Raw genomic sequence first — 24,505 nt, 5'->3', positions numbered from 1 at the left:
GAGGACTCCAGTGGCAACCTGTGAAGCTCCAAGAGGGTTAAGGTAGTGCTAGAAAATGATGGTGGCCACACAACATCTTTACTCTTTGGGCCCAATTTGGACAATTTCACTTAGGGGTGTACTCCCTTTTGTTGCCAGTGGTTTAGACATGAATGGCTGTGTGTTGTGTTATTTTGAGGAGACAGCAAACTTACACTGTTACAAGCTGTACACTCACCACTTTACTTTGTAGCAAAGTGTAATTTCTTCAGTGTTGTAACATGAAAAGATATACTCAAATATTTACATAAATGTGAGGGGGGTACTCACTTGTGAGATACTGTACCTTGCCTGTAATTATTGATATAGTTAAAGGTCTATGCAGTTAAAAACATGATTTGCCAGTTTTAAAAATATATATATTTCCACACAATGAAGTTGAAAATAAAACTCTGAATTTATGGAAAATATCATAATGACAAGAATGTCTAAGATATTTGTAAAATATGCCATGAATTTTGGTCTGATCAGGTGCGGATGAACTACCTGCATATAAGTTGATCTGACGTTAAAAGACCAATGTTTTGATCTTGCCCATCTTATTAGCCAATCAGGGCTGTGTATGTAAGTAACGTTACATTTATTTCATAATATCCACAAGTAAGCAGAGGTGAATAAATTATAAAACATATCAGATTGTTTCATTACATAATCACACAGAGTGATTTATTAGACATACAGTAGTGATTTGAATACGTAAATTACAAAGTTGCATGAGGAACCATTTTGTTTTAACACAAAGCCATATTTCACTCTATAATGAAGTAACACAATGCTTTATACATACACCAATGAATACATTGCACAACTTCCCCCCAGAATGGACTGAATGTGCTTAGATCAGGAGGAAGTTTACAGTAAAATATACAATTTTGGTCAACTCTGATTGTCAGACTAAGACAAATTACAAGTACATTTAAATAAATGGGCTTGTCCAAGCAAGAATTGCCCATAAGGCAGGAGCCAATATCTTTTAATGAATTGTAAGGCAGCTGGATGTACAATCAGTGTTAATTTTGCCAACAATAACTATAACACATTTATTTTCAACAACCTGATGATAAATTAACCTGATGATAAAAGATTAATTGTCATTTGAGTGGATGAAAATATGATGAGAAAATAATTACACAAATTCTGTGCACCGTTATTAATCAGTGATGTCTCGTGATTGGGAAATGCAGTACTTTTTTCAGATCTGAAAAAGTAAGGCTACTTGCTGAAAATTACATTTTGTACATCCAGGTACATTCTGTAAAATAAAATACAGTAACAGTACAGCAATATTTATGATATTATTGGAAGGCTCAGGTGCTACCCTTTTGAAGGGAAGTACTGTTTTTTTCCTGATCCCAAAGTTACAATTGAGAGAAAAGCATTGTGTGCTTACATCGTTTATTGTATAGCCAAAGCTTTGTATCCTATGTGGTTACAACCAGCCTCAATAGCAATGTATGAGCTATGTAAGTTGGACAAGGCTGAATTTGCACATGGTCAGTGTTAGAGGTCCATTCCTTATTTAATGTAATACACTGAAATGTGAACAAAATGAAAACACTATACAAATATTGTATAGTGTTTATAGTGAGTTTAGACGATAGATAACTACTAAAACTATCAGGGATAAAATGCCTAAAATATATTTTAAACTAAGGCTAAATCTGAATGAGCTGCCAAAATTAACACTGTAAAATTATACCCTCTGGACAGGATACTAGTCTATCACAGAGCCTTTAATACTGATATTATAAGGCATATCACTCAGCCTTCATTTTGTCTCTGATATCTGAAGGCAAGGTTTCAAACAAAGTGTCCTCCACCACTAGGCCGCCACGCTTCAACGCCCGGCAGAACCCAAGCTCTGGAGGCAGGAGCTCAAAATGGTTTCCCTTCAGCTCCAGGTGTGTCAACTGAGCCAGGTATGAGATCTTTGGTGAGAGCAATGACAGCATATTCTTGCCCAACTTGAGAGTTTTGAGCTTCTTGCAAAAGAACAACTCGTCTGGAAGGTTCTCAATCTTGTTGCAAGTGACAGAGAAGTACTGAAGACTCTGTAGGACTCCGATCTCTGGTGGAATGAACCGGATGTCATTGTTGGACAGGTCCAGGTAACGAAGCTTGTTGCATAAGAACAGGTGCGAGGGCAATATCTCAATCTTGTTATTGCTGAAGTAGAGGCGCTCCAGGCTGCTCAGCTTCTTGATGTGTTCTGGGATGTAGGCAATACTGTTGTGCCAAAGTTTCAGGCATGTCAGCTTGCGAAGGTGCTGGAAGCTGACTATCTCCTCAATGGAGTGCAGGTTGTTTTCCTTCAGGTCTAACTCCTGTGGAGTTAAAGTATGTAAGTGTCACTGCAAAACAGGTCAGCAATTGGCAATGCATATTTGAGATTGACTAAACCACTAAGAACAGAGGTTGCTGGAGAAGTTTGGAGTAGAGTTTCAATGTTTTGGTAACTCCTTAGAATGTACGATTTACTGCTTATTCCCTCATGATTTCAGGAATCCTACAACCAGTACTTTTGGAGAAAACCTGTAGTGCAGGCCATCCTAGCAAGCAGTAAAAATACAGAATATCCTACCTGTAGGTTTGAAAGGCTGAATACTGCATGTGGGATGCGTTCCAGGTCACAGTGCACCAGCTCCAGTTCAGTTAGGTTAACCATCTTCTTCAAGTTGTTGAGCATCACCATCTTGGTGCCGTCATTATAGATGTACAGCCTCTGCAAGTGGCTAGACACATCCACGATGGACTGGGGGATCTTTGTAAAGTTACTTTTGAGCGACAGGGTCTTCAGATTCTTCAGCTCCCTCAAGGACTCCAGTACAACATTCTTGGAAGCATCAGGACTCAGTGAGCCAATAAGGTAGAGCTCCTCTAGATTCCGCAATTGGTACAGCCAATTAGGTAGCTCTCTGCTGTCATCAAACTTCACTCTAAGCACCTTGGGTGGATAGACAGATGAACAGACAGAAAGACAGACACAAATACAGATTTTTAAACTTGGTTCAGACCTGGGTTACAAAACACATATGGAATATCTGTGAAAAAGTAAATGAATAGATATATTATTCTACCAAATAACATTTTAGATTACACTGACCATACTGACCGCATAATTTTGTTCAGTGTAATTTAGATATTTTAATTGTTATAACAGTGCAGATCAGTACCTGATGAATCCCTGAAGACATATTTCATGTCAAGAACAAATGCAGACAAAATACACGATACATTAAACAGAATATAACATCACGAGCCATAGATAATATATTCCATGCAAGATAAAAACTAACTATCCAAATAGCATACCTTTAGGTTCTCCTTGAGGAACGAGATAGCTGTGGGGTGGATCTTTAAACAACACTGATACAGTGACAGCTCCTGGAGGTCTTCCAGCTGGGCAATTGCGGGTGGAATGGTTACGTTGTTAATGATCTCTAGCTTTAGGGACTGGAGCTCGGTCACCTCGAAGATGGTGTCCGGGAGTCCAGAAAGCATGAAGAGCTGCAGCTCCAGTCTGTCATTGTGGTTGGTCAAAAGTCTCTGACGCAGTTTATCTGGTGTCCACTCATGGTTCAGATTCAGCTGTTTCAGTTTGTTCTCGCTGACTTCAGACAGAAACACTGCAAATCTGAGACAGAGAAAAGAGATTACTTTATTATCCAATGCACAGAAGCAAAATGTGCAATGGAAACGTGTCTTTATTTTCTTTACTCCGGTGGGAGGACTGAAATACCTATCAACAGAAACAAGAACCTACATTGGTTGAATCAATTAAAACTGAAAAAATGAAATGATAAATTGCACCTCTTGGAGTACAGTGGGTCATACTGGTCGATCATGTGCAGCATGAAGGCAAAGTCATTCTTCACATCTGGGATGTCATCAATTCCCGTTTCCTGACGTACATACTCAAAGGAGTACTCCTTTAGTGAGCGGTAGAAGAGCCAGTAGGAAGTGTAGAGACATGTAAAACCATACACAGCAACGATGCAAAGGTAGCAGTATGACAGCTTGGAGAACAGGTGGGCCATGGTGTGATTACAGGAGAAATCCTTATATCCCGTCATGTCCTGTGTGTCCACATTACACTTCACTGTGATCTCCACCTTAGACACTAAGGCACTGTTGTATGCGATGATGAGGAGGAACTTTAACACCTTGAGAACAGTCTGACGAACATACATAATATAAAGGATGTCCCCCTCTTCAACGTGCAGACGGAACTTCTTCACCTTCTCAAACAGAGCTTTTGCCTGCTCTCCTTCTTTCTTATCCAGGGCACTGGCAGTAGGCTTGTCCACGATGATCTTCTCTGGGATGGATTTGAGGGACTGGGTCCTCTCCAAGTTCCCCAGGTTCCCCTCTACAGACTCGTTGAGAATTGCTTCACTGGCACTGCTTTTCTTATTGTCCTGGAAAGAATGAATTGGCTACTTAATTAATGCACTTTATAATAACAATTCTAATCTGTCTGTGGTACTTAAAAGTATCTCCCGTGGTACTTAAAAGTACTTAATGTACAGTAGCATGGTGTTGTTTGCACTCCACCCCCCCGCCTTTACTTTTAAGGTATTTGAAAAAAGAGAAAAAAATCATACACAAGTATTTTGTGTGTTTTTTTTATTTGGGCTACAAGACTGTATGCTGGTTTTAATTTAGGGTATATTGTAGTCGGAAAAGTGGGGTGTGATAATATAATCCTGAGTTGCTAAAAGAAAAAAAACATATTTTGATTTATTTCCTACCCCCTGCTTTACCAAGGTTAGCTTGTCTGATTGAAACTTGGGTGGAATCCCTATAAGATCTTCCAAGAACTCTTTAAAGTTTTTAAAAAAATTATTCCTTGTTAAAAGGTTCCTCAAAGAACCATATGAAGAACCTTTTTGGACAGACTTTTGAGCAGTTAGGTTGTTCATGGTTTTTTGAGTAACAAGTACAAACATTTCTTTACAATACCTTTTAAAAATTTTCATAAAGAATGTATAGGGGTTACCCCACAGTTTCAAAGTAAAGGATACTCCAATAAACTTTTCTTTTTAGAGTGTATCGGATTTTAATTGCTGCTGTTCTGAAATATAAGACGGATGTAGGCTACATAATGATGATCAAATTAAGGGGACTGAAAAAGGTGAAGCAGGAAACACTGAACACTTCCAACTCCAGTCCAACAGATGGTAAAGGTCTGAGAAAAACCTGCAGAAATGTTGTTAAAAATAAATACAAATAAAAACATTTATATATATGTTTTTATTTGTTATGTAATATATATACACATACATACATATATATACATATATATATATATATATATATATATATGTATATATATACACACACACATACATACATATACATATACATATACATATATATATATATATATATATATATATATATACATATATGTGTGTATATATATTACGTAACATAAACTTGCACACAAACACATACAGTGCCCACATAGAGCCCCCAATGAATAGGGGACTATTTAAACTTTTTTGGTATGAAACTGTTATTTGTAAATGTTCGTCAAACCATTATGTATGCAAATACCCTCAAACAAAGGCAGATCATCTTTAATTCAACGCTATAGTAATTGTTTGATTTCAAGTGGATTATAAAGCCAATTTGACAGAGGGCATTGCACATCCAAATATAATACCTTCTCCTCTGGGTTCTCTCCAGACACTTCAGAGAGAGCTCTAGTAGTCCAGGGGGAGTCAAAGCACTTTCCCAAGATTGAGATGAAATGCTCTATCTTAGAGCAGGAGCCTGGGAACTTGAACCAGAAGTTGCTGCACACCATAAAGATCACAGTGTGTATGAGGACCAGGTAAGGGAAGTACTTGGCGTACCAGTGCAAAGCCTTCTCATAGCACATCTGGTTGATGAAGCTATACTGCTGAATATCCAGGTTGGTTTTCAGGCCCATCATTTCATGGACTTCTGGTGGCACAGCTGGTGAAATCAATTCTGTTTTATTTGGGAAAATTATTGTTTGGTTTGGCTTGGGCATTCTTTGGGGAAGGCAGATAATTTTGTCCTGCATCACCTGAAATAAGATAAAGAGCAAACAATAAGAATCAAGCAAATAATACATAACTATTCTAAAATCCCAACCCTAGGCAACAATGCCATTAGGTCTGGATTAAATTATTGAATAATTTGGACACTTCAAAATAACTTTTCTGAGAGGGGCAGACATATTCTGGCAGACAACTCTCTCAAGAAATTGTAACACAGACATGCCAGAATGTCTGTGAAGGCAGTTGATACAAACTAGCCACTTGCAATCATTTAAAAACCCTCAGTAATCTCTATGCCAAGAGTCTGCCCTTGAAACCCGACCCTCACCGTTGCCTCTGGTTATTGAGAATAATGCAGCAACAATGCAGCAACACACATGCAACTTGGAAGCAGTCTATTACAATACATTTGATATGGTGATAATAAAATCAAACAAAAGGGGATATCTAATGCCCTGCCCTGACACTGGTAAAGATGTGACTCAGACAGGAAATAACCAATTTGTGCTTTAGCCACAGCACACTGAAGAGGGAGACAAACTCCCTTTAACGAAATGCAATACTGTACAACCATATTGTTTTATGCTTGACCTTTCATGGCACCTTTTAAACCACTTCATAACTATTCTTAGTCAATTACTAATTTCCTTCCTCAGCAATGTAAAGATTCTTTTTTGCTATGATCCAAGCCAGTGACACAGCCTGAACAACACATTTTATGGGGCAGAGGAATTGAAGTACCGGGATGTGCTGCAGCAGTACAGGGCAGGAGAGGAGAAACATCAGACCTGCTGAGTACAGTCTCTGGAGAGGATCAGCATAATTGCATTGTAAAAGCTATGGTCATCGCTCTCTCTCGCTCTGTTCTCTCACAGCTCATGTTACTTGCACTCTTTTTCCCACTCTTCATGTCTACATTCCCCTTTCAGTGTCTCTTTCTATTACACATTCCTCTGTCCTATATTATGCCCTCACTTTCTCTACCTCACCTCTCTGTCTCTTCTTGCTTTCTCACTCTCCCATCTTTTACTGTTTCACTCTTTCACCGTCTCTCTTTGGCCTCTCTCCTTTCTCTCTATGCGGTAGCTAGCATGTAGAGCTATTCATTGGCATCTGCCCAAATGTCTCTTTGGCAAGGCCAGTGTTTACCTCTACTACTCTAAACTGAGACATACAATCCCATGAAGCCAGGAAATAATTAGGCCTAGTACACAATCTGCTTCAATTAAAGAGGCTGCAGTTTGCCCATATAAACTAATGGATGTCAGATGGTTGGTGTTTCGACAACCAGGTCTCGTGGCAATTCGTCAGATTTGGTATGTAAATCTGGTCCATCCATATGGTTTTGGATGTGATGACGCAATGACATATACTTTGTATGGCTCTGAAGCATAGGCCTGATCTACAAAGGTGTATATACAGATGAAGCTCAGTAAGAGTTAAAAGTACTGCAGTATATGAGGAATAGGGTTCATTTCAGATGCAGGTCAGATTCAGCAGGTCAAACTTCATCCTGTCCAATTAGTCAAAGCAGGGGGAAAACGTGAAGTATGAGGCCATGGGCTCCTGGAATCATATCCCAAATGGCATCCTATTCCTTTGTAGTATACTACTTTTGATCAATGCACTACAGGGAATAGGAAACCATTTGGGGCTTATCCCATGTGTTTATGAACAGGGTGTGGGGCAAGCAGGGGGACATTTCTTCAGTGTGTATATGTGTGAAGGGCAGGAATTTCTTCCACTTTCCGTTGATAGACTCCTTTTAAACTGTGCAGCCTACATGAACCAAAACAAAGCTGTCTTTCACTACAGGACAGGACAGTTAAATAGAGCTGTGTTGCTTAGTGACTACTTTTATTTACCATTGATTTATATCTGCAATTTAGCAAGTCACTTTAAGGACTTTATTGAAGCATTTCAAAATCTCTAATTATACCTGATAGTAGACAGATTTTCATTAAGCCAATACTTCTGCTACTGTGTTCTGCAGCTACTATACCTATGTCGTCAGAGCGTAATATAATATATCCCAAATCCTTCTATTCACCACTGGGTAAAAGTCAAACAAACCATATGCTATAAAAAACTAGACTGTAACACACAGTTGACCACAAGAGTAAAATCCTTAGAACTAGAATGTTGTCAACCTGTTTAGACCTCTGGGTATAGGTTTAGGTACAAAACATTGTCATGTCTATGAAATAATTTCTTATTCATAAACAGACATTTCGTGGAAGACATTAGGAAGTGGTTTTAATACTACTGACCTGTAGGGTACATCCAAACACACCAATCATCAGCATGACCACAGAGAGGTAGTCTGTGAACACATCCCACCAGGGCTTCAGAACCCGGAATTGTTGCTGCTGCTCTGAGAACTGTCGGAACTCTGTCACAGGAATCATGGTTCCTGCTTGGACTGAGAAGACATTTAGGGATTATTTATAAATAGTTTATTTGTTAACCAAAAATGCTAAGCTTTAAATATATTCAGTGATTTACTTTATTTACCAGTAATTAAAACCATAGGTGACCCTTCCCCTCCCCCTTAGCTTTAGAGCTTAAGTGGCAGGGCTGCTTTTTGTTTGAAAAACAAATGAAGGACTGTGCCTTCAATCGTCCATTCAAATAATCTTGTTTAATTCCTGTCCGTGCTGACCTGTATGTTTAATATGGCATGCTTCCTAATTCGTTCAAGATCCAGGGGAAAATGTTGCTAGCTTTTTCAACAAAGAGCATAGAATAAAGTACTACACTTACACAGTCAATCATATACTGCAGTGTCTGCACATCAATATGCATCATGGTAAGAATGAATTTCCATATACCCAGTGTGTCTCTTGTTGTTCGTCAAACAAACAACCTCCAACAAAAACATGAGACCTAATATGATATAATATATTTTTTTACAGTTAATTAGGATTATGCAATAGATATTTTGCTGGTTTTCTTTTTGTGAGGGTTTGGATGGAATTCAAATCTGCCATATGGTCAAATATGGCAAAAAGTGGAGTTCTCTAATTGGACATGTTTAATGAACATACTGTGTCAATTTGTACTCTAACTATGTACAATCCCCTTGGTGATATTGCTAAATATTTGACTGTATAACAATAAAAGTAAATATTTTGGATAGATTTACCAATAAACAGAGGCATGAAAAATCAAGGTGTTTAAACTCATTCAAAATCAACGTTCCATTTGAATGGACTTGCCCCATGGTGAAGACATTGAATAGAGGTTATGATTGACCATGACACTGTGCCAAAAGCTTTCACCCTGAAGAAACATATTTAAGACAGTTTTGCCCAATATATTTAATATATTCGGGCAGTTATACCAAATTTATCTTATATCTTGTAGCCTAATGGAGAGTTTCAGGTATGGGTCTTTATGATCCCTATTGATTTAGAAGCCTAGCTTATTATCACTGTCAGCCTAGCGGCCTAAAGGTTTCTCATATAGATTCTCTCATAGTAAAACACAACCAGTCATGAGGTTTGTATCTAAATATCTGAATGTATCAATGCTGGCCAGAACATTTAATGACACGCTGGTTTTCTGATCATGCCAAAACATTGACATGGCCCAAAAGGTCATGAACCCATATAATCCTTAACCAGCACAGCCAGAAGAGAACTGGCCACCACTCAGAGTCTGGGTCCTCTAGGTTTCTTCCTAATTCTTACCCTACAAGGGCTTTTTTACTAGCCACTGTGCATTAACTATGGTTGCTTGCTCTTTGAGGTTTCAGACAGGGTACATGAAAAAGCCCTTTGTGACAACCTCAGATGTAAAAAGGGCTTCATAAAATTCATTTTAATGATTGATTTTTGGCTACCTGCACACTTTTCACCCCTTACATTTTTAATCAAATGTTGGACTCAGTCAATGTGGCAATGTAACCAATGTAACCAATGTATCCAAACAGAGTCCTGCATGTCTTTGCAAATCTTTCAAATCACCAAGAGTGGAACTGATTTCAATATTTTTTTTACATTTTGTGGGCATCCTCCAAGATTGTAGAGAATGGTAAGAGAAAGCCTGTGAAGTAAAACTTCCTGTATTTGCACATAAACAGTGCAACACTCCAGCTCTACTGGATTAGTCGACGAGTATTGAATAGGAGGTCATCAGACACTTGTTTTTTGTTCTCATCAAGACCATTAATGGGGACCTAATTTCTTTGATTGCCTGCTACCTACTTTAGGCCACTCTTTTGGTAATGTTTACGAATTAGATCATAACACTTAGCATTGATTGCAGTGATTGCGTCAAAACCTCGTCTAAATTACATTGAATAAATTGTGATAAAATCAAACAAACTGGGATAATCCCCTGGTTTTCGTGAGGACTCTATTAATAATACATAGTACATACCCTTACATAGCAGTAGGCTAGCATGCTAGGCTATAGACCATGGGGTCAGCAGGCTACAGTAGGTGCAGTACCAGGAATACATGGAAGCTAGAATTAGAAGGATTAGGCAAACAATGATGGCTAGCAGGTAAATGTACAGTTACCAAAAAGCTAACACGGACCCCAATATACGACTATACAACAGCAGCTAGATTAGAACCAGCATGCTACATCAACAATACCTAGGCCATCAGGGCTGCCATGTTAACACAATTGCACAGTCCATCTTGAGGACTAGCATAGCAATGAACAAGCAGGCTAGTTGGCGAGAACATAAATAACATATACTGGTTTCAACACACTCACACCAAGTGAAGTCCACTTACTATACTGGAAAAGCACTAAAGCTAGTGTGTGTTGTCGGAGTCCAGGGCTTCAGTAGAAAACTCCATTAGTGGTGGTCCAGCTGTTGGGGGGCAGGGCAGAGGTTTATGAGAGAGTTTCTCCTTACACTGCCAGTGCTTCATCAACATAGAGAGAAAGGGGCAGGAATTGGTGATCTGTGACCCTAGCAACAGAGGTGTGAAGTGCAAGTCTAAGGCCTATTAACCTCCAGTGGGGGTGGGGATCCCTCAAAGCAGTTACAAGTCAACCCAAAGCTGTGACCAGAGAGGTTTTGGTAAATAGTGCTCTTATCTCTCTCACATTACAGCGATTCATTGGCATTGGGAAAAACATGTTAATATTGTCAAAGCAAGTACAAAATAAGGAACACCAAATTAAAATAAATATTTTATAAATATGAAGGTAAATATTACACACAATTTTTAAGTGGTAACACTGTGCAAATAGTTATGGTTTGAAAGACATGAAGAGAAAAATATTTGTTGTTTTTTGTGCTCCACTTGTGGCCCACTTCTCATAGCAAGGTGTCACACATCTGGCTTCTGTGATTGCACATTGAAGTGCTTTGGGAGTTAGATGTCAGTGTTAGATGCATATGTTGTACTTCTTTGTGGCAGTCCATGATCTCTCTAATGTGGTTCTGCATTTTGTATGAGATCAGGAAGTGCACCACCATTTCACCAAACATTTTCTCAGTAGCAAGACTCACAAATCATTGGTTTGGAAGACCAAATAGGAGTGACAACTAATTCTAGTTATAAGAAAAAACAGTGCCTTCCGCAACACAAATGACCTGTTGCACACCTGAACCACATTTAAAATGGTTCTCATTGGCTTGGTTTAACTATGTTGCTATCCTGGAGATCTGTGGAAATGTTTATCTCTCTCTTTCTTGCTCACCCTCTCCATACACCATCTCTCTGGTCAACATTGGTAAAATGTTTACTAATGGTATCACGTCTTTTTCTGAACTCTATCCAAAGGATGATGTATAACAACAATCTTAAAAACAGCATATTTCGTTGAGGTCAACCTGTAGGAGACCTGTTGGCCTGCAATTGCTGTAACAAATAAACCCACCCCAGAATATACAATTTACACTACATAAGCACAACATTTTCAGGCATCAGAGCAAGTTATGTTACAAATGGAACATGACGCAAGCTACTCTTGTTCTTTGTTTTTGTGTTTCCATTAGGCTTATGCTTTTCCTTTCCTCTTCATTAATTGTCCTCAATCCTTAGTGAACAATAGAAAGTCAATTAGAAGTTTATCTGTCAATCCACACCCAAGACGCAATAATCATTAATAGCAACAGTGACCATGCACCACAGAGAAAGACAGGCAACATGCTGGAAATTGGCACCTGTTAGGCTTGGCTTTTTAAGGTTTAGTGGTTAGTGTAAGACTGAAGTGCCATCAGAATCAACTTAAAAAAAAAAAAAATTGAAAATAATCACACAACAAGGCATGTATGCAAAACTTTTACTCAGAAATGTGTCCTTCCAGTGTCAGGACTCATGTTCTGGCATGGCAGCCTGTCCTGCCTGTGAATCCAACGCCCTCTCTCCCTGACTTCATCATGGACACCTGCTTCTCTTAATTACTGCCTGCACCTGTTCTCCTTTGTCACAGACCCTCTTTTAGTTCCAGCTTCCCCAAAGTTTCTTGTTGGTCTTTGTATTGGTTTTAACCATGTGTAACATTGTTTTGTTTGTAATTTAGTTCTGATTTCGTCATATTTTAGTTATGTTATTAAATGCCCACCGTTCTCCCTGCGCATGTGTCCTGCCTCCATGCTTCAACGTTACAAGGACTGCCAGCTGAAAATCCTTCTTAGTGTGTGTGTCTGTGTGTATACTGCCCTTCCTCCAAATAATTACCACTAATGTGTGTTGTAGCATACTGAGATTAACCACTTTAAGAAGATAGAATAAATCAATGAAAAATCTGTAAAATGTTTCAAGGATACCATCACTTTCACAATTAATTTATTTACTTAGTTTCTGGTTCTGGTGCAGCTGTGTCCAGATGAGCTTGTTAGCTAACATATCTGTGTTAGCTACCACTGCTCCTGGGAGGGCTTTTAAAGGACAATCAAAGTTCCTCCGTTCATTTAAGCAGGATTATACTAATAGCTCAAAATCTATTACTCATAAACATATGATAATAACCAGAGCCAGAACTTTGAATCAAGAAAGTAAACAGCAAGAGTGTGTTAGCCTGCCCATTCCATAGCCTGTTGTTCTATCCGGGATTTAATCATTTATTGAGCTAAGTAAAAAAAAACAATGACAATGTTGCTGTAATTTAGCAGCTATTGTAAGTAAGACTTAATTACTGTTAATTATCACTCCTCCCATCTCAGCACATGCTCCAATATCAGGGACAGCCCCGAGGCCTCTTGTGACCTCACTGTGTAGAGCATGACGCTTACAACACCTGGGTTGTGAGCTTTATACCTACAGGGGCCAGCAAGAGAAAAGTATGAAAACGTATGCACTCACAACTGTAAGTTGCTCAGGATAAGAGCGTCTGTTAAATGATTTTAATGTAATTTTAATGTCAGTCATTTGACTGACCTGTCTATCTGTGAATGTACACTGACTCAAGAGGGCACACCCATACACAGACCCACCCATACCCATACATAAACGTGCACACACAAAACATAACTATTCTACAGCTAATACTGTGTTGATGCAATAATTATTTGTATTATTATCAGTTTATTTTTTTTCCTGTTCGTTTATATAATTTTTCTAGCATTGTTGAGGAACCTACAAGGCGCTATATTGCGGTTTGCAAAATACAAAAGTGTTCCTGCCTGTCACCATGTTTCGGTCAGGGCACTGCAAAAAGATATATAAAGACAAGCTTTGAGAGCAAAGCTACAGTTGCGTTTTTTTTAGACAGCCAGGGTCTGAGGTGCCAGGGTCAGTCAGGGTCTGAGTACTCTCTAGTTAGGATGGTATGCTCTTTTTCTGGATACACTCCAGGTCATTACACTTGGACTGGGTAAGTGATCTGTGTCAAGAAGGTACATGCAGTATCCTCCATTCCATGGTAAGAAACATTTTGCGGGTGTAAGTACTCACTAAGCTTTGTGACACGCAGATTTCTTTCAGACAGGGAATCATAAATATGTTTTTGTTGCTATTTGTTACTATATTATCAACCTGTAAATCCTTCAGTAATAGTAATCCTGGGCTCTGCACACTATCAGACACTACATTCCTTAAGCAAAAATGTATTTGGGGACTCCCTCTTTCCCAATGGACTCACTAGTGGACAGAGCCCAAAGCGACTGCCTACTGCCTACCCCTGTCACTAATAGGACTTTATACGTAGCAGGCTTAATTAACATTGTTTATATTTTTACTGTTAATCAAATTAAATGTTTAAAATAGTAATTAAAAGTAAATTGCTTTTGAAAAGAGAGCTGGCTTGAATTTTTTAAGTAAAATGAAGGTAAATGCATATTTTACATAGCATAGAATTTTTGTTATTTGAAAACTCAATCAAATCAAAACTAAACATTGAACTGGCATCTGAGCCTAGTAAAATTTGTTTATATTTTACTGTATTACACAGTATCCTCTATTTTTGGGATGGTAAAGCTTAGTTTTTTTTCCAAAGGCTTAGATTTTAAAACAATAATTATTATAGTGTATGAATGTATATAGTGTATTTGTTTACATATTGGTTTCAGCATTTACATTTTTTATTTATTTCAGGGCACCAAAAGTATGCCTTGAATTAATTGACAACATCCGCACAACACTGTAGACCAGAACAGCTTTCAAGGAGCTGGACAGGAATTATGCTTAGCCTAAAGCATACAAGAGATATTGCTTGGACTTTTGGCAAGCAATCAAACAGGAAAATTGTCAATATGGAACTAAGAATGAATCCTACTACACATACTGGTTCAATAGATGTGGTAAAAAGGTTAATGGAACATGACCCAAACAAGAGATTTCTTTTGGAAACATGATCACAAATTAGCCTACATGATATGATGCTTAGTATGATCTAATATACTCATATTTATCACCAATTAATGGCATTACACATTGATAACATGTTCACTACCCTTAATAATGTCTGTATTCAACAATTTTGAGAAAGTACATTGTTGGCCTTTAACAAAACATGAATCAGATTTGACAAATATACACATCTAAATCCCACATTTTTTGGTTTACACTAACCTCTTTACTGCATCAATGTGGCAGGGCATGCAAACTAGAGAAACTCACTAGAGAAACTATAAAAAGAAACTCAGCGACAAACTGCCCAACAACACCCAGACAATATAATGCTGTCAATGCCAGCTATACACTGAACTATACATGAGAACATCAACTTTTACAGAGAATTATGTGCTCTCACTCTCCATAGCCCACGTAAGACTTTTAAAGAGGCTAACGTTTAAAAATGAACAGGGCCAGAAGAAATAATTAGGGAATGTGTAGACCACCTAGGAAGTGTCTTCACGGACATCTTCAACCCGAACAGTTTGTAACATCAGTTGGTTTCAAACAAACCACTATAGCCTGTTTGCCCAACAATGACAAGGGAACATGCCTAAATAATTATCATCCAGTAGCATTCACAGCTGTAGCAAAGAACTGCTTTGTAAGGCTGTGCGTGACTTATATCTACACCATCCTCACACTCTGATCTACTCCAGTTCACACACTGCCCCAACTGATCAAAAACAGCCCAGCGTTAACACTTTAGTGCCCTCCAAACTCATCAGAAGCTTGAAACCCTGGGTTCTGAACCCTGGATTCTGTGGACTTCCTGATGGGCCGCACCAAGGTGACATTTGCCACTATAATCCTTAAAATAGGACACCTCGGGGGTATGAGTTTAGTCTTTTCCTGTATTTGATGACGACAAGATGTTCTAGGCTTCATCACTGATGATAATGAGACAGTATATACTAGTATTATACTACTTTATACTAGTATTTGCTAGCAGTTGCTGTTTAAACTCTAACACTGAAACACTACAAAGCTCGTAAACAAAACAATGTCAGAAACTGAGAAACAGGGGGTTAAGTCTAATTTAAGAAAATATTTCTCCTGCGCAGGGATTCTAATCTGTGTACTTCATCTCTCTTTCCGGTAGCCTACAGTCGTCTGGCTGCGACTGTGTGCTGATATAAAACCCAGATATTAAACTGATGACTGAAATACTCTGAAAACTGCTACAGCAGATTTTGTGTGTTAGAAATTGCAACCTGCATACTCATATGTAAGAGAATTTGTTTTATGAAGTACACCACACACAGATATTGTGACAAAAATCGGCTTGAAGAACTACCAACATACAGCTGAATTAATTCAGCCCATGCTATCTCAATAACTGGTGATAAATAAGGGTTTATTTCACGTGATCATTCAGACAAGTGCAGTCTACATTATTCTTGTTTGAATATTTTTTTTACTTGAATGCTTGTCCCAGACAAGCATTAATGTCAGGCCCTGAGTTCCTCATCACTAATGAATTAACATGGTCCACACACACCCATAGTGTTATATCATCAAGCTTGTCAGCTGCTTTTTCCCCTTATGAAGATAAAATGGCTTGGATGGGCCCTCAGATCCACAAAAGGTTATACAGCAGCACCATTGACAGAACCTTGACTGGTTGCATCACCGCTTGGTATGGCAACTGCATTTGCCTTGATATGGAGGCGCTTAAGAGAGCTGTTAAACGCTTCCCACCAAAGCAGCAGACACACATCCTCGCACATCCACACTTTCACTCACATCTAAGGTGAAGATGTATTATTTATCCAGTTGCCTTGTCACGTATCTGTCTACGTATATATACTTTATCTTCAATTACGTCATCAAGCATTGTGGGCCTATATTTGTCAATTGTGTTGCTAAAGAAACTAACCATTGTCAGGGTAAAATAATTGTCCATTCCCTACATATTTAATTTTAGTTTCCAAAATGTTTGAATCTGTTTGCTTAAGTTTTTCATCAACTTATTTTATTTATTTGTTCTTTCCACTTTTTATCCATTCCCTGAAACTTTTTTAAATTCCCATATCTAACCTGCAGATTCGACCACATCCTCAGATGGCATCTGTTGAATAGCCATTTCAGATACTAATTACATTCTAGTATGTTTGATTAACATTTGTGTATAAAAAAATTCAGTGTAATATATTTACATATACTTCAAACAGACATAAATACCCCATCAGATTGAAGTAGAACTTGAAACGATCCATAACAACATGTGGTCAAATCTGAAGGTTAGATATGGGAATTAAAATAAATATTGAAGAGGAACAAATAAGGAAAATAGATTCGAAAGGTTTGTCAATGTATGAAACAAGTTGAGGGAATTTGATGAGACGGTTTCATCTAGCATTTATTTTTTTACCATGACACTTAATGGGCTCCATAGGAAATCCCTGACATTATTGTCTATTAGTCACTCTCTTACTTCATTTATACAGTCTTCTACACTAAACAACTCTAGCAAAACACTTATTTGGAAAGCTAAATGAATATAATCCAGTACTTCCAATAACACAGCTGCACTATTTTAAATAGACCACAATGCCAGTAACAAACAACCATCTTTAACCAAGGTTGATAAGTTGAAATATCACAATCATTTTGATGGTTTTACTGTGGAATCTACAGTGCTGCAGATTCTTTTTTATTGTCTTTCACAACAATGTTAATTATGGGGATTCATGAGTCTTATGAACATATTGAATGTACCTTGACAACAGAGGAAGAAGGTTCAGGTTGAATAGTGAAATGTTTACATCTAACTTTGACTCACAACGATTACCATATAAAGTTTCCATGGATTGTTTAGATGGTTCATTAACACATCAGTAGCCTAAATACTATTCCAAATGGTATACACTATCAAGGAAGAACCATTAGGGTTCACTTAAATGCTCTGATATTATTTTAGAAAAACCGACTATTGTTCAGATAAGTCATTTGCTTAGATGAGTCATTTTCTTTGTGACCACTGATCTGGCTTAGCTGTCCGGGTAGAACTTGGTCTTATCCTATGCCGGGCTCTTCCTGACAGGAAATCTCTAATGCACATCGGAGTCATTGGAACTAAAACAAGCTATGACTATGTTCCAAATTGCACCCTATATACTGTATAGAGCACTACTTTTCACCAGAGCCCTGTTGGGAATAGGGTGATTTGGGACAGACATACAGTATGTCTAGATATAAGTCACACCCAGTCCCCAGTCAGTCCCCAGGATAACACAACCAGTCCAAAATGGGTTTATTAGTTATTCATTAGGTCCATGGAAAAACACAGCAGAAAAAAAAGTTGACTTCAGGGTCACTTTGAGAGAATAGGGGTGAACTTGTAACAATAGATCTTAAATACTAACAAAACTGCATTAACGTCAGACTTATGTAGGACACCTCTTAACAATAACTTTGTATTGGAACAATGGAAACTGAAAATATCTTACAGGCAAGCTACTCCTGGTAATAAATAAAATGTATTCAACTGCATAATTCAAACCGCTGAGCATATTTTTGCTAACCTTAACATTGACGGTTTCAAATGGGAAACCACATAATAGAAGACAAAAATGCATCTATGTGATTAAGATAAATATGATTGGCCTTTCCCAAAAACAACCCACTCAAGACAAACCCAAAGGCGTCAATATTTAGGGACAATTTATGCTGTTACATTTTGGGATATTTCTAACAATAACTTTCACAATTTGTTTGATAATATCAGAAAATTATTTTGTATCTGGACCACAACGTCAGCATTTTTAGTTCATGACTTATCATACCTCTTTTTAAATAGTAGAACATTTCTTTCCATACTTTTTCTAATGGCTCTCCCTCGGCACTCTGCTTTAGACATGATATTCACAGGATGCTGTATGTTGACTAATATTGCTGCTCTTCCCAAACCGTACCTCTCAGGAATTATGATAATATACAACTATTACGCTCAGTATGAACATATCAGCAGTGCTATTAAATTCACTATCAACATATTCCCAGTGCTATTGTTCCTTAATGCTGTAATCTCAGAAGACATGTTTTTCTTCTAACTACTATACTGTAGCTACTTAATTAACTGCTGCTACAAAGCAGATGCATACAGAAAGAAGCAAGCAAGCACGTATGTAAGTGTGCGCGAGTGATGAGGAAAACAAGACAGAGCACACCTGGTGAACATATTCTTTGTCATATATCGTATATTCTGATTACATAGTAGTTATCACTGCATCAAACCCAACGCAGCATGGCAGGAATTACGTTAATATGTAACTAACTTGTAAACCGTGATTATGTTAAGTGTGAACATATCAGCAGTGCTATTAAATTTAATATCAACATATCCCAGTGCTATTGTTCCTTAAATACTTTTAAATGCAATTACATTCACTATCAACGTCTAAGAAGTGCAATTTTCCTACAGTGGGAAGCTGGCTGCCAGGGGCAGTTATGAACATAATAATTAAATAGAGTGGCTCTTTGCAAGGGTGTTGTGAATGAAATGGTGGGCGGATATTTCCGCAAACGACTATCAGTCTGAAGATTGCAAGTTTGAGTCCGGCGAGAGGCAAGACATTTTTTTGTTATGAAATTTTGTTGTTTAGACTGTCGTTTTCAGTTTTTGTAACCTTACCCTTAATCTTCATCCTAACCCTAACCTCAGTACTGTGATGCCTTACCTTAGCCGTAACCGAACCCTAACCTAATGTCTAACCCTAATGTCAGTACAGTAATGCTCAACCTTAAAACCAAGTTAACCTTAACCGTAAATGTTTTTTGTAATGAGGCGTTTTTCATTTTCAACCTTTAACGCTAAGGACCAACATAATAGCGAAACGTTAAGGCGCTAAATAATAGCGAGTCATTAATGCATTAGGTAGGGGACATAAAACATGGGGACATAAAACATGTTGATTACAGTTCTGGTATTTCAGTTTTGTGAAGAAAATAAAAGATGTATTATATTTTTCTTTACATTAGAATTTCAGTCTAGTAAAAACAGTAAATATTTTACTGTTTAAATGCTTACACCCAAAGTTCCTGCCTAGTTAAAACTCTTACCTGTCCATCCATGTTGATTTTGTTGTCAATCAATAATATCTTGTGTATTTTGATGTGTGCTTGGGGCCATTGTCTTGCTGGGAGGTCCATTTGAAGCTAAATTCTAGCCTTGTGGTAGAGTCAACCGGGTTTTTGTTCATAATGTTCATAATGCAAATGCACCAGGACCAGTTTATGGAAACCAGCCTCAAAACATCAAATACCCACTAATTAATTTTACAACAAGTAGTAGGTTCTTTTATGCAGTCACATCCTTCTTTCGACACCAAATTCACTGCTTGTGTATGTGGCCAAACATTACTATTTTAATTTGATCTACCAAAGGATCCAGCTTCAAGCCTAGTCCCAATACAGTTAGCAAACTTGAAGATTTGTTGGATGCACTCAGTAAATGCTTTTTTCACTGGGTCTAATTGTAGATTTGTAGACTTGGTGACCCCAAGATGCCACCAAGTTAGGTAACTCCAACTGTGGTGCTTTCATTCTTCTTTGACTCTATTACAGATCTTCTAAAGATGGAGTGAGAGGTTAATGCAGATTACATTTTGTTTGATTTCTATATAAATATATTTAGGGCAATTTATTCAAATAAATGTAACACCTATCTTTATTTTTACTTGTTAAAATCATTTGTAGAAAATAATCTACTATTCACATACTGTATGCCCCATCTATATCAAGGGTGCCATTTTCGATGAGGCTGTAACAGAACGGTAAAGTTTACGTGTGAGTTTGAAAATAATTGATGTGTGGTTTATATAAAATCAATATTACCACAAGAAGCAGCACCAACTAATGCAAGAGGCTCGGGTTACATGGGCTATATTTGACAGTCGAAAGTTATCTATATCACTTACCGGCAACAATGTCTAGGCTCATGTAGGCTACAGTAAAACACTAACAATAACTTGGGACGAACAAGGACGTTATAACAATATATTCCAACTTGGTTCTTAATTAGTAAACAAACGATAATATACATACTAGGCCTACATATCTTAAATAGGCCACAAGTAAATATTGTTAAACGTCATAATAATAATAGGCCTACAAATAAAACTGATGCCTTTACTGGTTGACCAATAGCCGACTGTTCGTGTTCAACTTCATACCGCAAATAACATAGACGATATAATTGCATCTATAATAAACCTGTTATAGCCTTAGCCTGTTATAAAATTCACAGCAATTCCGCTTTTAAATATTATTCTTTACTTCAATTAAACAAACCATAAATGTACGCAACACCAATTGAAAGCCCATCAACGTAATATTAAATATAAGCCTTTAAATAATTCCTTATTCCATTGTACACACGATAGCTATTAGGCTATTAATTCAGAGAAGGCTACAATACTTAAAAAAACTAGAAACTTTAAAATTATTTTTCCTTTCCATAGACAGGCACTCTAGCCTATGATGCCACGGGGTGGAGAATACTCTTTTACAACTCATCTTTCCTTTTGGGAAGAAGGGAAGACGATGGGGGGGGGGGGGTACGTGGTATCATTCAAACTTGAGAAATACCACACTACTTGCATATTTTTATCCTTAAAACAAAAAATAAAGCGTAGCCTAATGGATGTAAAATTCACGGAGATGTGTGGCGTCTATCTACAGTAACTCATCATAGCACTCTTAAGCAATGCCAGCTAGTGCACGAGGCTCCACTTACTGTCCATGGGCGCGAAAGTTTCTTTACCACCAACCCGCAACAACGTGTAGGCTGTGATAATTTACAGTAACATGTGAATACGGCCACATTCAATGTATGGTAATAATGCTGTGTAAACAACATGAACCGTTACAAGCAATCAAGAAAATAACCAAATATTCCATACCCTTGTGATGTTCGACAGCCCAGGTTCTATAGCGGATGTCGATGGGTGTTTTCCATGGCAGCTGCGGCGAACATGTCCTTGTGGATCTGGGTTGCGTTCAGTACGAAAATAAGCAGCGGAAACGATGCTGCTCCGAAACACCAGTGTGGAACAGAAAGGGGTTGGGTTATGCCTTGGTGAAAGATGGCAGCATGGCCACTTCCCTTTAAGTACGTCACGCATTTCTTCAAGCAACTCCCTGCCACACCCACCGTAAAAGCAAACGTTACTAAACATCTGTCTGTACAATTTTGGGAAAATGGGTCGTTCATACCGTCACTAACCTCTGAAGTGGTGCACTGCTTTCCGTTATTTCTGACTCCAAAATATTGACAATTATTTTCCAAACGTTTGCCCCGAACAGAACCCGATTTTCATTCCGTCCTAGTTCCAGTCAGCATAATAAAGATCTCAACTGGCTCACAATGAAAAATAGCATATCGTCTTTAAACTTTTACATACATTTCTCTTCTGACAAAATGCACTTTCTCGATGTGCCGTCCGTGCTCACAGATTTCTACAGAGTGGCTAGGCGTTTAATAAACACTACTTGGGAATATAATCATGAGGTTTAAGGTTTATTTGTCAAATGCACCGAACAAAACAGCGTCATCCTGCACAATGACATTCAAGTGACATAGCACCAGACAACTACGTAGTGAGAGTTTATCAGGATAATATATAAGCAAAAATACAGCCAGATAAAAAAATAAAGCAACACTATACATAACACTGTACACTAGCAGCAGATTTTTTTTAAGTACTGTAAACTAGCTGCAATCTGGGTAGTATTATTGAACATTACACAGATACACTGATCAGCCACAACATCATATATATATTTGCATAGGGCATTTGTGGGTATTGAGCCTTGCACTGGAGCAAATTGAGTGGGTGGCTAAGAAAGTGCTGCTAGCCATACCCTCTAATTTCCCCCATGAATTGGCACTTTTCATGGATTCTGCACACTCTAGTGAGTAATTCTCGAGTGCCATGTTCTACCTTACAATATCCAGTATTTTGTGAATATGCAATTTGCACAGGTCATTTTCGGGTATAGAGTCTTGCACTGGAGCAAATGAAGTAGATGGCTAAGAAAGAGTTGCTGGCTATACCCCCCATGAATTGACACTCTGTGGATTCTTTATACCGTAGTGAGTAAATGCCATGTTCCACATTACATCTAGTTTTTTTTTTTTTATTAGGCAATATGCATAGACCGTTTTCGGGTATAGAGTCTTGCACTGGAGCCAGGCACAGAACTGACTCTAAGCATGGAGGGGGCAGCGTGCTCCCAAGGGGCCCACCCACCACCGCTCAGGCCTACAACTGTGGGGACCTTGAAATCCAGGTAGTCCACAGCCGAGATATAAAAACATTTTTAAATAAAAAACTGGTTGCCAGTTAAAGATCCCCAGGTAGTCAAAACCATGGATAGTAACACCCATCAACCATTCATCGCTGGAAGCGCATAAACACCTGTCAAGCACATCAATAGGCCTAGATTCATAGATATGTTAGAAAAAGCAGTCTACCACTACAAAACAGGTGCAGCATAGGCAACAGTTTAAGCACAATACAAAACATAGGCAACATGGTCTGCCCTATGTGCTGATAGGTGATGATCAAGAAGGCCTATAATAATATTGACTTATTTCCCTATTCATAAAAACCAAATAATATGATTCACTAACCAGGTTGTCTCTGCTTGGCAAATTTAGCCATGTTGTAATGTAATGTTAAACATTTATTAATTCCGTGCAATCCATTGACCAAAGTAAACTCCCCAAAAGGTGAGGAACAAACTATTTACAAATCAAGGTCCTGTTTGAAAACAGCATCTTCCTTTGGCTTTGTCAGTGTCACACTCCATTCAAAGCAAAGTGAGGTTGGATAGTTACATCTGACTCATGTATGTACGTAAATAGCTCTTGATGAGTTTCAAGTGGCTGAAACTTTGCTTGGCACTGGCAATGCTGATGGGGATGGTTTTATATATTCTATGTAGAATCATATGTTAAGAAAAACTAAGTAGTAAGTGGAACACAGGATACAGTTACACTTCATTCCTTATGTTTGAGGGCACCTGATTTGTATGTTCTGTCCACATTTTTATTATGAATGTAACTTAACTATAGCTATAGTCACGAGAGTCTTAGCCTCTTAAACCAGGCCTAGAATGTCACCAGGCCTGGGGAATAACAACATGATTTTTGTTGCAAAGGGGTGGAAAAAACATTTTTGTCAGTAATGTAACGCCTGAAAACATGTTCACCCAGTCAAAACGCAAGCAAAGATGGCAGCAAAATCACTAAACCTAATCAAAATCTGTGGATATGTCACATTTGTGGTGAACCATATCAGTATTTGAAAAACAAACATAACCTTTTCCTTGGCAAACCATTGTTATTACGACTGGACTACACATTTGCATTAGAAGATATAATGGGACTGGAATCACTGAATGATTAGTTTTCTAAAGCGGAATGTGGCTTCTGTCGCAATCTTCGGCTATAATATAAAAGAACTGTGGATGAGGTAGAAAGAATTGTGAGAAGAAATGGCTAATTCTAAACTGAAAGAAAAGAGGTGTCGCAGCAGTCAACACCCAGATGTACCAAAAGATTTCCCTGTGTATGCTGCTGCAATTGCTTTTGTGTTATATAAAAGAACCTGATCCTTGATT

General features: G+C 38.1%; 1 protein-coding gene across 4 annotated transcripts; it reads right to left on the bottom strand.

The window, feature by feature from the left end:
* Positions 1-254: 254 nt before the first annotated feature.
* lrrc8c (leucine rich repeat containing 8 VRAC subunit C) lies at positions 255-21,939 on the bottom strand. 4 transcript variants are annotated; one of them, XM_020049191.2, is made up of 9 exons: positions 21,781-21,939; positions 10,820-10,899; positions 10,455-10,541; positions 8,342-8,493; positions 5,708-6,097; positions 3,850-4,457; positions 3,352-3,673; positions 2,621-2,983; positions 255-2,363 (listed from the first exon to the last, which is right to left on the bottom strand). In XM_020049191.2, exons 4-9 carry the CDS (start codon positions 8,477-8,479, stop codon positions 1,797-1,799), a joined length of 2,388 nt encoding a protein of 795 aa, XP_019904750.1. In that variant the 5' UTR covers positions 8,480-8,493; positions 10,455-10,541; positions 10,820-10,899; positions 21,781-21,939; the 3' UTR covers positions 255-1,796. The 4 variants fall into 4 exon arrangements, with proteins under 4 accessions (XP_019904750.1, XP_012990480.1, XP_012990479.1 ...); XM_013135026.3 differs by lacking the exon at positions 10,455-10,541 and having other exon boundaries at positions 10,820-10,954; XM_013135025.3 differs by lacking the exon at positions 10,455-10,541.
* Between the last annotated feature and the right edge of the window lie 2,566 nt (positions 21,940-24,505).

The sequence above is a fragment of the Esox lucius genome, chromosome 8, assembly GCF_011004845.1.
Source record: "Esox lucius isolate fEsoLuc1 chromosome 8, fEsoLuc1.pri, whole genome shotgun sequence".
Lineage (NCBI taxonomy): Eukaryota > Metazoa > Chordata > Actinopteri > Esociformes > Esocidae > Esox > Esox lucius.
Note: the sequence above shows the minus strand (reverse complement) of the source record. Positions and strands in the feature narration are given on the sequence as shown.